General features: G+C 35.3%; 1 protein-coding gene across 4 annotated transcripts in view; it reads right to left on the bottom strand.

The window, feature by feature from the left end:
- Window positions 1-12,537, bottom strand: part of CDC14A (cell division cycle 14A) — a 67,154-nt gene that overhangs the window by 11,375 nt on the left and 43,242 nt on the right. For all 4 annotated transcript variants that reach the window (XM_026094260.2, XM_064515841.1, XM_026094259.2 and 1 more), the window contains 6 exons: window positions 12,054-12,116; window positions 8,968-9,055; window positions 7,605-7,835; window positions 5,840-5,978; window positions 2,835-2,994; window positions 9-124 (listed from right to left, as the gene is read on the bottom strand). In XM_026094260.2, coding sequence (XP_025950045.1) covers window positions 9-124; window positions 2,835-2,994; window positions 5,840-5,978; window positions 7,605-7,835; window positions 8,968-9,055; window positions 12,054-12,116 — 797 coding nt within the window. The remainder of the gene's footprint in view (window positions 1-8; window positions 125-2,834; window positions 2,995-5,839; window positions 5,979-7,604; window positions 7,836-8,967; window positions 9,056-12,053; window positions 12,117-12,537) is intronic.

Here is a 12,537-nt window from a genome sequence, read left to right as displayed (position 1 = left end):
CAAATTACCTCAGAGCTCCAGTTGTAGCAGAACGTGGCTGTCTCCGACTTTTTAAGGCACGAAGTTTATCTCCCTGTGTCATGCCATTCTTAGTTTCCATACCTGCTTTTTCTTCAGAATCATTCTGGAAAACACCAAATATGCAAACAAAGAAAAATACAGAATCCTTAAGAGCACAGTGCAGTTTCAAAACATTGAGCATCTCTGAGTGCAGAGATTAATACTTAAAAGGCTAATCCTACAATCTTCTACGTTGATTTGGGCTGTACTCTGCCTTTGCGTAGCTCCAGTGAAGTTAATGTGAGCATGTATTCACAAATGCCTTTTGAGGAATCGGATCTCAAAGTCAGTTCAGAATACTCAAGTCTAGTGTCCGTATATATAAAAAACAAGTTTTTTTTCTTAAGTCTGTTTTTAACGGAACCTCAACTCCAACTCAATACTGCATCACTGTTTTTGAAGTTGTTGTTAATATAGAGGGGAGAGACTAACATGCAATTTTGTGATATACAGAAGACATGGAAGAAATTTAGTTAAAGGTCTGTGTTCTGCAACAGGAGCTAAAAAAAAATATTTTCCTAAGTTACTAAGTTGTGTTTGGACTGGGAGGTTGTTTTTTAAATGAGAAGCTCCTCTGACCTTTAGAAAAATACAGTTTTGGAAGAATTCCCCTTCAAAAACTTAATAAGGAATAGAGGGTGAACAGACTTCAGAGTTTTAATCTACTTTTGCAGTAGTAGAAAATATTTTAAACTAAAAAATATTAGAAGTGTGTGCCAACACTGTTTTTAAGTGTCTATTTATCATTTCTGACTGGCCTCAAAATAGACACTTTTCCAAGGCCCAGATACTAAGTAGAGACTGCCTCTTTAGTATGTAGCAGAAAAATACAACAGCTACACAAAGTAACAAGACCAGTGTAATTTTTTTGTAATTGCCAAATGAAAGTGTATACTAATTACGCTACACATGACCTCAGATTAAGTGTTCATTTGTATTATAGTAGTTCCTATTGAGCATAAGTGACCTCATTGCTCTGTATAAAACAGAACAGTTTCTGCCTTTAACCAAGACAAAAGATTGACAGAAGAGTCTATACAATAGAAGATAATCAAAGTCTGATAGTCTATAAGTGGTGTTGCATTAATTACAGAAGAATGTAAATATTTTAGCTAGATTTTGTTGAAGACCATACACTAGGCCTCTGTTACCTATCGCTCAGCCTCAATGCTGATCAATTTTGTTTCCCAGTCCTTACCGGCCCAACAGTTATCATGTGTAGCTATCTGTCCTCTCAGTCTTAGAGCATATACATTTTGGAACTGGGAATGTTCCTCTGTTTTGAGCTTCTACAGAACCTAGTATAACGAAGTCTTGAAGCATAACCAAAGATACAAAGAGATAAAGAAAAGTAAATGTTTTCAAAACTGAATGTTAACAGTTTTAGTATCACATCTGTAAAAACCTGAAATGGTCATATTAGAGAAAGTTACAGCAGAAAAAGAAGCACTAGGAATAAAAACGAGAACTCAATTTTTGGGTTCTCATATGAGTAGAATCCATGACTGTCAAGATGATCAAAGAAGATCAAAGTGCAGTTTGAACATCTATGTCCTGATAGGATACCTTAAATGACAGGAAATATGTTGCAAAAGACAAAAGGAATGAATCCTATTCCAAGAGCTATTTCTTGTGCATTTTAATAGAGTCCACAGTGCTGATCCCACTGATGCTAGAAGCTACAACAGGGCACCAGGAAACGATCACTTATAGTCAAGTTACACTCTGAATCTGTACTTAAGCCACTGCACAGTGTTCAGGTAGTTGAGTTACATGCAAATAAGCTGCCTTAAATACAGGAAGTACAGAAGTTGTAGCAGCTCAGATTCAAAAACATTACTTTAAACTATATAGCCACGTGTCTGCTGTTTTCATTAGGCATACAAGTCCAGGCATCTCTACACTAGGTTGTATTCTCCTGCTAATAATCTCGATAATTACCTTTATAGATGCCAAGCCACAAATTGAAATTCCAAAAGGCAAACAGTTATCAGTATATAGTCATCACTGTGATAGATCACAATCTGGAAGACTACATTATATATGTTTCTGTGAAGGAACTATCTAGAAAAGGTGCCCAGTAGAGCTTGCTGGTCTTTTACATCAAAAAAGGATTCTGTTGGCAAAATAAAAGCTTTTCAATTACTACAGAGCTAAGACGGAATTACTCAAATGCAATTTGAACAGTTCCTCTGAACTGCTCCTGAAAGATACTATAGGGCAGAATAATGGTTTATAGTTCTTACTGGCTCAGGAGCAGAAATAGGTCTACTTAAGCTCACACTTCAGCTAAAAAATTGTTAGGTCCTCGCCCTATTATGTGCGCATCCCATCAAAGCTTTGTGGACTGCCACAGGATAAGGGATGGACATCTGTACATGCATGCATTAGTAACTAGAAACTTGGAATAAATAACTTCCAGTAGGAAAACTGATTTTTTTCCCCCTCCATTCTCCCATAAATACCTGAAAACCCTGAAAGAATGACTTGAAATAATGCAAACCTGCTGAAGTTTGTGAAATGACTTACAAGTTTTCAATTTGTTTTTGAGAAAGTTGAGATTTGTTCTAATTTGGACCCATTTAGTTTAGCTGTGAAAGACCCATTTAGAGTTTAGCTGTGAAAAACCAATCTAATACAAATACAATTCTAACAGAAAAATCTAAGAATGATCTATAGCTATTTTATATATATATATACACACACACACAGACATGTATATATATAAAAAGCCCCATCTCTGCTTGTGTGAAATTTTTCCTCTGAAACATTACCTCCCCATATTGATCCAACTCCTGTACTTTATTAAAGCTGCCACTGATTGAAACATCATCCAAGCCACAGAGAACTCTGTTAATGTTTCCATCATCAACTACTCGTTGTTTCTGTTTTGATCGTATGAGGTCTCCCTGAAGCCACAGCATTCCTTGCTTCCTGTCAGATAGAAAAGCTAAATTATCAATACATTTGTACACAGATAAAAACCAATAAGAAAACATGCTACCCTTTCAGCTTGCCAGCATTTGAATTGTCTATACATCTTCTTCAGTGGAGAAAGAAAAATCTGCATGAATATCAGAAAAAAAAGTATCATTTTGAATGGTAAAAGGATCACCAAACATGTCTCTAACCATCACAGAAATACTACAGATAAAGCTTCATTTTACAAAATCCTAATGGAAAAAGAATGAATAACTAAACAGGAATTTGGCATAGTATTTTAAAGACTTAAAATAAATCTTTAAAATGAACATAAAATAATAATGCATTTTTAACATGTAGAACAAATGCTGTGGTGCTGTACAGTGTATTATTGGAAGCATGAGTTTTGTATATACAGGCATTGTGCAGTAAAGCTGCAGCTGACTTGCACAGCAGAGCTGGTCATAGTCACATGAAGCTGAACAGGACTACAGCATCAGCTTTCAGGAAATGGAATATTATATTCTGCAGACGGTTAAAAAAAAAAAACACCATCATTTAATTGCTACATCAATATGTGTGGCTGGGTAGGCCTCTGACTAGACCACCTCATTCTTTAATAAGGAAGTTTGCTGGATAGGTATCTGTCAACCATCTATCCATAGACGTTCCATTCAAGAACTGCGAATTCATTATATATTATCATAACAAATATTTATTTATTCTGGACAGAAAAAAATGTGAAGAATTTAATTGCAAAATACCTTCACTGGCAACTTCTCTTTGTTTGGAAACAAAACATTAAGGTGATGCCTAAAAGTTAGTCTGAGCCAGTTGCCCAAACTCCCTCAGCAATGAATGGGAAAGGTAAGGACTTCCAGGAAGACCTCTCTGCATGCCAAGATCAAGAGAGAGGACAGAGTACAGGTGCACACACCATTTTTTCCACCTAACAGAAGAAGCCCAGAAGACGTACTTAATTTTAAACACCTTAGAAATCTCTCAGGATTAATTGCATCCACAGTAACCAACTCATCTGACACTCTCCTAGCAAGTGAGGCCTCTACAGAAAACTGCTCAAATTTCCTTCAATAAAACTCAAAGGACCTAAGAAACAAAGCCCGGACATCTACAGAGGCTTGGGGAGATCAAGTTTGCAAGATCTTACCTTTCTTCCAAATGCAACTTTGTAGCCCTCAAGCCAAGATATTTTAGATAAAATGTATGCAACTGATGTTAGCTTCTTCCTTCTCCCTCCCAAGGAAGGCATTTTGACACTACCAGTGACATCACTTGAGTTTTGTTTGATTATCACACCAGGTATGTATTGTCATTAGGGTAACAGAAAATACTTCCTGAATGATACTTTGCTTTTGATGCTCAGCTCCTAGCCATAAATAAGCAAGATATGAATGAAAACAAAATGGGGGGAAGGGGCAGGGAAACACTCTCAAAACAGGAGATATAGGCCACTACAGAAGTGAGCAGACACTGGTCTTGTTTCTCTTATCTTTTAAGTGAACAGTACTTACTGACCACGCTACCTACTATCTTCCCTCTCTTAATTTTGCTCTGTTGTGGAAGTTTTTCTTGAAAGAGTGCATCATCCAAGCATCAGCATGGTATGCAGAAGAGTTCAGTCCATCTTAAGAGAGCACTAATGGTTTGTAAACACTTTGATTCACATTGTATTTTCAATGATGGTGGGCCATGTCTTGAAAGAGTTCCCTTTCATTTATACTTCAAAGTAAATATGAACCTCATCTCATGCTCAGTTTCTTTTATGAACTCCAATACTACTCCTTCTTTCCCTTTTATATCCTATGTATTTTAAATGCAAGGTCAAAGAACATCTTACTGTATTTATACAGTATTGAGCAGAACTATTATATTCCTCCTTTTCCAAAGGAGTCAAATATCAGGTGGATTTTCTCAAAGTGATTTTTTTTATAACAATGAAACCATCTCCAACTAAAACATATTTGCTTCAGAGCTCACAAAAGTACATCAGTCCTGTATACAACCCACAGAAGTGTTCTCACAAATATCATGATGGCAACTGTAATAGAAAACACACAATGTAGAAACTGCCAGTTTCTACAGTGAAATCAATTTCAATGATTCAATCAAATTCAATGAATCAATCAATTTCTGTAGTGAAATCAAACTCAGTAAGAATACCGGTCTACATCACTGAAGCCAGTGCAATTTTGTCATTCACTGCCAGTCAGCCCAGGATCAAACTGTGAAACACTCCTTCAAATTATCTGTACATGAAATGTTTTCAAACAGAAGTATATAGTCCATTTTGAGAAGGAAGCATATTTAAACCATGCATTTACATTTTGCTAACAACTGTACTAGCTCTGAGTCAGAACTGCTTCATGTATTATGCTAGGAGTTTGACAGGGATCATAAGCTGTCCACCATGTCCTCATCTCATCTTTAGTTAGAAGAAGAAACATATGGACTACACTATGGTAAGACTCGTTTTTAATCAAGCATCATCTTAGGCTATTTTAACAAAACCCTGCTTGTTGGTTTAATCTTTTGTCCACACCTGGAATTTACACTCCCAACGCTGATTGTCTTTATCTCCTATATCCCCAGAACACAAATGTACAAGCTGAGCTTTCAGACTCTCTGTCCCCTAAGATGACAAAATGCCTAGCACTCCAGAAAAAGACAGTTGCTACTGATTAAGTTTGATCTTAATCTCAAATTAACTAACCTTAAATGTATTGCAACAGGCAGTAATATACCACCTCAAGATAGAAAGTAGATCCTATAAATAGTTTAAGATGAATAAAGATGTAGAGAAGCAGCTGATTCTTAGCAATAAAGAAAGTATACATACTCTTCCAAGAAGTGTTGCTGTGGTCCTATAATAGAACCTGGTCGACATATTCTTATCCAAGCAATGGCTTCAGCATGTGTGAACCTGTAGTGTTTCATTATGTAACAGGCGATCAGTGTTCCTGTTCTCCCCAGGCCAGCTACAGAAACATATGAACATATTCATGCACAAAATTGTGAGTTTATAATTATCAAATTAATTTTGCGTATGGGACATGAGGAGAAGGCTTCTTTGTAATGTTATTCACTACCTTGATATTTGAAGGAGGAATTTCTGGATCAGTATCCCATTTATCATAAATAGTTAATAGTGTTAAAGAAAACACACAACAGTGATCATCCTTGTCATTTGTGTAATTCTACTTAAAAACAAAATTAAGGCTCTGATATTAAAGCTGTGAAAAAGCTCAGTAAGAGTTTTGTATTTGTAAACCTAGTAAAAAACAAAGCAAATTAAAGTACCTTTGTACAAAGGCCAATGTGCATACTTTACAAGTCAAAACTGAAATACATGCAAATACATGTGCAAATACATCACTGCATTTAACAGCATGTTTAACTGCCGTGTGTGCTATTTTTTGAATCAAATTTGTTGTAAGTGAGGCTAACCTGTATGGCTATTCAATGTTTTCTATATAAACAGCAATAAATACTGACCAGCACATAAAATTATGTCAGAAGAATCATTTAGAGTGGCAAGAAGTACTCCTAGAGATATAGGTCAGGGTTTGTTTTTTTTTTTTTAAATGCAAAACGAATGCAAGCTGCAAATAGATTACTAAAAAGCTGTACTACGCTAAACATACATCTGAGTAAGAAAACAGCATTAGAAAATTGCAGGTAACACCTACCAACTGCATACGTCGGTAAGACTTCTGTTCTTTCCTGTAAGTTCCTGCTAATATACAAACTTTCTATAGCAACTTTTTGCATTAAAATCTTTTTCTAATAACTTCTGGGAAAGGTGATTTCCAGTGTGGAAGTTCTGCCAGGAATACTTCTGTAACAAGAGTACAAGACTACTCTTGCTAATAAGTAATTTAAATTATGATTATGTCAAATAGCAGAAAGTCAGCTTATTAATGCCAGAAGTTCGAGGTTGTAGCTGCACTAAAAACTTTGTTAAGCAAATAAACTTATTTACCTTTGATATGCATGTTTAGTGCTCAGAGAAGAAATGATGAATGAATAGCACTACTCTTATTTCAGATCAGCAAACCATTTGTCTCTACAATGCCCTTACACAGTTCTAATAACATAAAACAAGCTGAACTCTACAGAGCCTTTGTTATTCCTCCTTGACTAAGGATGCTTTGTGTATTTTCTAGTTGACATGCTGAAACAGGCTGGTTTAAAATACTGGCATCACACTACACTCACAGTAGCTTGAAACGTGGAAGTCACGCTAAACAGAAAAATGTAAAAGCAGTAGTCCAGAAGCATAAAGAAAACCTTCTAGTCTTCAACATTTCCTAGACAATTATTATAATGTTAGTTGTGAAAGCATAATGCAAAAGAGAAATTTCTATCAACTAAAACCCACACCCTTACATGAAATTAAGGGAAACAAAACAAAGAACAACAGATTGTCATGTGCTTTTAGTAGTAGGGTGTAGTACTAAAGAATTTAACATGTACATGAAAATATTGAGTATTTGTCATACATTTAGTCAAATACTGTAAAGCAATATTATTTTCAAAACCAGACAGGTTTTTTTTAAATTTCTGGAATAACTTCCATCTGAGAAATAAATTAGTGAACATACCTTTACAATGTACAGCAATAGCACCCTCAGCATTCTCACAGATGTTCAAGAACCTCTGAACTATACTGTCGCTTGGTGTGCTTCCATCTATGAAGAACAGGTCAAAATGCTCAAAACCAGCATCAATAAAGCGTTTTGCCTCATAGATCTTTTTGTTTAATCTTATGATTGATGTGACATTATGTTTCTTGAAATATGGAAAGTAGGCTTCAGGTGCATGAAGAGGATAGCCTATTTAAAACAAAACAAAAAAAAAACAAACAAACAAACAAAAAAACAAAAAAAAACCTGTTACAACAAATAAGCCATTTCATGTCATAGATTAAGTTTAAGGTCCTAATACCCAAAATCCCCCCTCAAGCATTTTTCAGTATGTTAAACATTCTAACACTGCAAGTGTTTTACTATTGTATTCAAAACAATACACAGATATTAAGTTATAAAGAAATGGTCCACAAAATGCTTTCATAAAGGCCAACATTTATTTATTTTATACATATATATATATATGTATGTATATATATATATATATACATATATATATATATGAAAGCACAATACATCTGAACCACTGTACTGTATCCTGTTTAGCTCACTGCCCTCTACAAGTAGGGATTTATACATATATTAAAGCTAGGCACCTATGAATTCATGTCAGAACAGCTGCTCATCTATAGTAAAGCTGCAGATCAGAAGACAGAATAAAAGGATACTTTAAGACGAGACTTTAGGAAGAAGCTAGATTGGTGATCTATAGCATAGACAAGAGGAGCAGCTAAAGGAAAAATTGTAGTACTGGAAATATTCTTCCTCTGTTATGAAATTAAAAAAGCTTTAGTGCCTTGATTCAGTGGAAAGACAAAAATGATCTTTGAAGAGTTCAGAAAGGTAGAGTGTGAAAAGAAAGAAATCTGATGCTGTTATCAACAGATCTGTACTTGGTTTACCTTTAAATTGCCAACTACTTTCTTTCCCCAGGTCTTTTTTGATAAGTTTCTAATCCTTTATACTTGTAAAGAAGCATGCAGTTTTGTTACAAAACCCTTAACACATTATCATTATTTTATGTAGATCATCTTTAATTCTGCATATTTATCCTATCAGTTGTCTGGCTCAGAAGAAGAGTAAGGGATCTAAATTTCTCAGGCACTTTGTCACTGATTGGAAGTCATTAACTGTTAGAAGAGACCTTTGGAATTAAGCTCTATGATCTTATATAAAATATTCACTGCACAATTATTTTTGAAGAACAAACTTCCTGTAAGGCTTTACCTTCTTCTGCTTATTTGTTGTAACTGTTTAACATGCTGGATATAAGACTGAAGAATAGCATTAAAATGTACATTAGAACACTGAAACATACCATTTTCAAGTTTGCTTTTTGGGTGTGGTCCACTAAATGCTAAAAATTTTCCTGGAATAATCCAGTTGAAGTCACCATTTTCTACTCGCTAAGAAAATTTCAGGAGAGAGAGAGAGAGAGAGAGAGAGAGAGAGAGAGAGAGAGAGAGAGGAGAAAGCATTTTAATATCTTAAAAATTAAAGAAGAGATCAATTTTTTTCAAAACTATTTTTAAGTGCATTAAACAAAACATTTCAGATGTAACACATATGAGAGAAGCTAATTAACCATAAGCCATTTCCCTGAAACTATTGGGGGGGGGGGGGAAGAAAACCCAACTACCAAACTCCACAAAAATCCATTTTGCTAAGATTTTCAAGTAAAAGCAAAAAGATGCTATCATCTAAGGTATTCATCCCTTAGAGGGTTCAGCATTTCAAAAGACACCTACTCATAATAGCACTGGCAAACACCAGTGTTCTTTTATGTGCCAAAGAACATGGAAAAATGCCTTCCCATGAAGCACTGGAAAAAAAAATACACATAGAAAACAAATTAAGAGCAACTAGCCTTCAGAAACAATTATACTCTGTGTAGAAGCATAAATTTACATATTGGCTTATTAATTACAAAAACAGCATGAATCAAATTAAAAGATGGAAAGTTTTTTGTTGTTTTTATGTGAAGTGTGTTCATTCCTTCTTTGACAATGTAATTATCCTCAACACGAGATTTAAGGACATGGCACTTGGTTCAACTGCATTATGAAGCTTTGTGTTTTTTGCTCTCAGCTCAAAGTGCCCTAATGAGTAAAGGGCCCTGATGATGGACATTGCTGTAGTCAATTCATCAGCTGCTTGCCTGGCTAACCCCATTAGGCTTGTTCCCGACGTCCTCACACAGTGCTTGCATAAGGACTAGTGACCTGACTCTCACTGCCAAGTCAGAAAAAAGAAAAAAAAAACCCAAAACTTCCACAAGTTTGTACTGAGGACTGCAATCTCAATATATCAGCACCTCCGCTCCCTTTTTAATGAAAGTCCTGTTGAATAAGTTTTATTTTTTTTATTTTTTTTTATTACCAGATGTATAGCTTCTTTATATTTACAAGGGTTATTGTGGATAAGTTTTAGCCTATCTGAACAATATACATTCAGCACTGCATACAAGTGACATTACTGAGGAAAAGAGAGACAGACACACTGAGTATTTTACATCTAGTTCAACAAAAGGGGAATTGGCTGTCTCAATGTAGGAAGCTGAAAAAAAGCTATAAATACGAAAATGCATTTTCTTTAGCCTGCTTCCTTAACTTTTATGCAACTTTTCTCCCTGTAACTACAAATTTGAAGGCCCAACACAGCAAAACCCTGGAACATTTAAAGTTTTAGAACTACAGCACAGAACATATCTAAACATACAAAGCTGACCACCACGTGTGAAATAGTAGAAAACAAACAAAAGACAGAAACATTAAAGAGGATTCCAGGTTCTCGTTTCTTAAACTAAGAGAGCAGGCAGCATTCTTTAAACACCATTCATACGTATATGCTTTTCATAAAGCACAGACGTTTCATAGACTAATGTAAGCATTAAACAAGATAAGGGGACAGCTTTGTATATAGTTCTAATCAATTATTTTCATACATTTCTCAAGCAGCTTTACTCAACACATACTATCTATATTCATTCCTAGAAAATTCCCACCCATCATCATTTGTTTTTAGAACAAGTTTTACTGCGGTATAGAGAGTAGGTAGAAGGTAGCAGCTTAATATGAAGCTAAACAAACTAAAACAAATGCTAAGTAATTCAAAAATTACTGTTGTAGAGAACAGATTTCTCAGTCCAACCACTATGGAACATTAGAGAATACAGAAATCCTTTTATAAATAATTAAGTTTTATGAATAGCTATATGTTAAAGTGCATCTATTACAATCAATAATTACAGTACAGATTTGTGTTGTAAAATTTTTCCTGTTTATTTCTCTCATGGCTTTCCCTCTTGAGCATTTATGAAGCATTTCCTACAGTTGTGTGTATTTCAGTGATATGCACTGAATCACCCATTTTCCTCACTTGTAAAAACAAAATTGTTACTTAACAAATGCTACATAGACATTTAGAAGAGCAAGCAACCCTAAAACTTGTTTGGTATTAGATACAGTCAACTTAAGATGACAAAATTAAAAATGGACACCTTCAGAGTAAGCAAACCAATTTATTTTCATCATTTGCAAGTTTTCTGAAAATACCAATAGAGAGCAGGCTGGGGGAAGAATACTGGCTGCATACATCCGCTGAGTCTAGGACTTCCTCTGGCTGCAGCCCAGATCACAGGTGCAGGATGGGGCTACTTTAAAGATTTCCTGCAGCAACAGAGCTTGAAATGACTGTCTGCTACTTGAATACAGAGGCAAGAACACCTTAAAAGGTTTAGGTGTGTGTAAGCTACAGAACATGGCCCTAAGGACATCCAGAGTTTCTGTTCTTAAATTCTGAGAAGGCTGGCAGAACAATGGACAACTTCTGTTAGCTTTTGGGGACTCCATTAGGAAGACATTTTAGATGTACTTTCACTACCAGAATCTCCATATAATGCTACTAAAACAGTTCAGAAATTGCTCAATCTATGTGGCTATCAAAAAAGTTGTTTTATATCTGGGACTAGCAGCACCTTAAGAAGTAAGTCTGCAAGTTTTGAAGGAAAACAGATTCTGTGGATCAGCTAAGAGAGATTTTGAGTCATGACGTACACTGGCAGAAGGACAGGGAAGCATAAAAGAGGCCTCAGAAGCCAGGAAAGGTAGGAAAAAACAGTTTAGTTTTATCACAATGTGGTGTCACTAAAATGGCAAGGATTTAGATACTTATCCTGCATGCTGTTGACCTACAGTATACAGCTTAGGATGTTAGTATCAAAGCTTCCAGGGAATATCTAACCAAGAAAGAATACCTGCTTTCATGTGCATACCTTACATATGAACACCGGGTTTTACTTGAATTGCAGTGTTTTTCCAGTATGTTTTAGGTTGTGGGATACTGGATATTCCAACTCATTTTAGACAAACCAAACATATTTAACTCAATATTAGATGTACAAACCTCATAGTGTTCATACTCATCCACATCAAATGTCTTAAAGTCAAAAAGTCCATGCTGCAAGGCCTAAAAGGCAACAAGTTGTCAGTTTATTTTTAGGTATGATATGTAATCCCATTTTCATAATACTGTTCTTGAGAAGCAGAACTAAATCACTACAGATTTGTGCTTGTGGCTTATTAAAGTCTTTACATTAAGACAACATTAAATTTTACACAGATTAACAACACAAAACAGACTACAACAATGGCAACAGAGCATCTCAGTTTCCTTACTACCCCTTCATAAGGATGTTATGATGAGGCCTAAGTTTGTTGCCTATTACTTAAGCCATAAAATTGACTCTCCCCTCCCCAGTATGGATGTGTTTTCTATAAGGCAGATTATAAGAGTTAAAAGCAAATCCCTTTTTGTTGTACACTCAATCATTTTTTTCTTTAAAACAATGAATACATTGTCATGCAGTCGGACACAAAACAGATTATTA

Source organism: Dromaius novaehollandiae, chromosome 8 (assembly GCF_036370855.1).
Source record: "Dromaius novaehollandiae isolate bDroNov1 chromosome 8, bDroNov1.hap1, whole genome shotgun sequence".
NCBI classification, from domain to species: domain Eukaryota; kingdom Metazoa; phylum Chordata; class Aves; order Casuariiformes; family Dromaiidae; genus Dromaius; species Dromaius novaehollandiae.
This window is presented reverse-complemented; position numbering and strand designations above follow the sequence as displayed.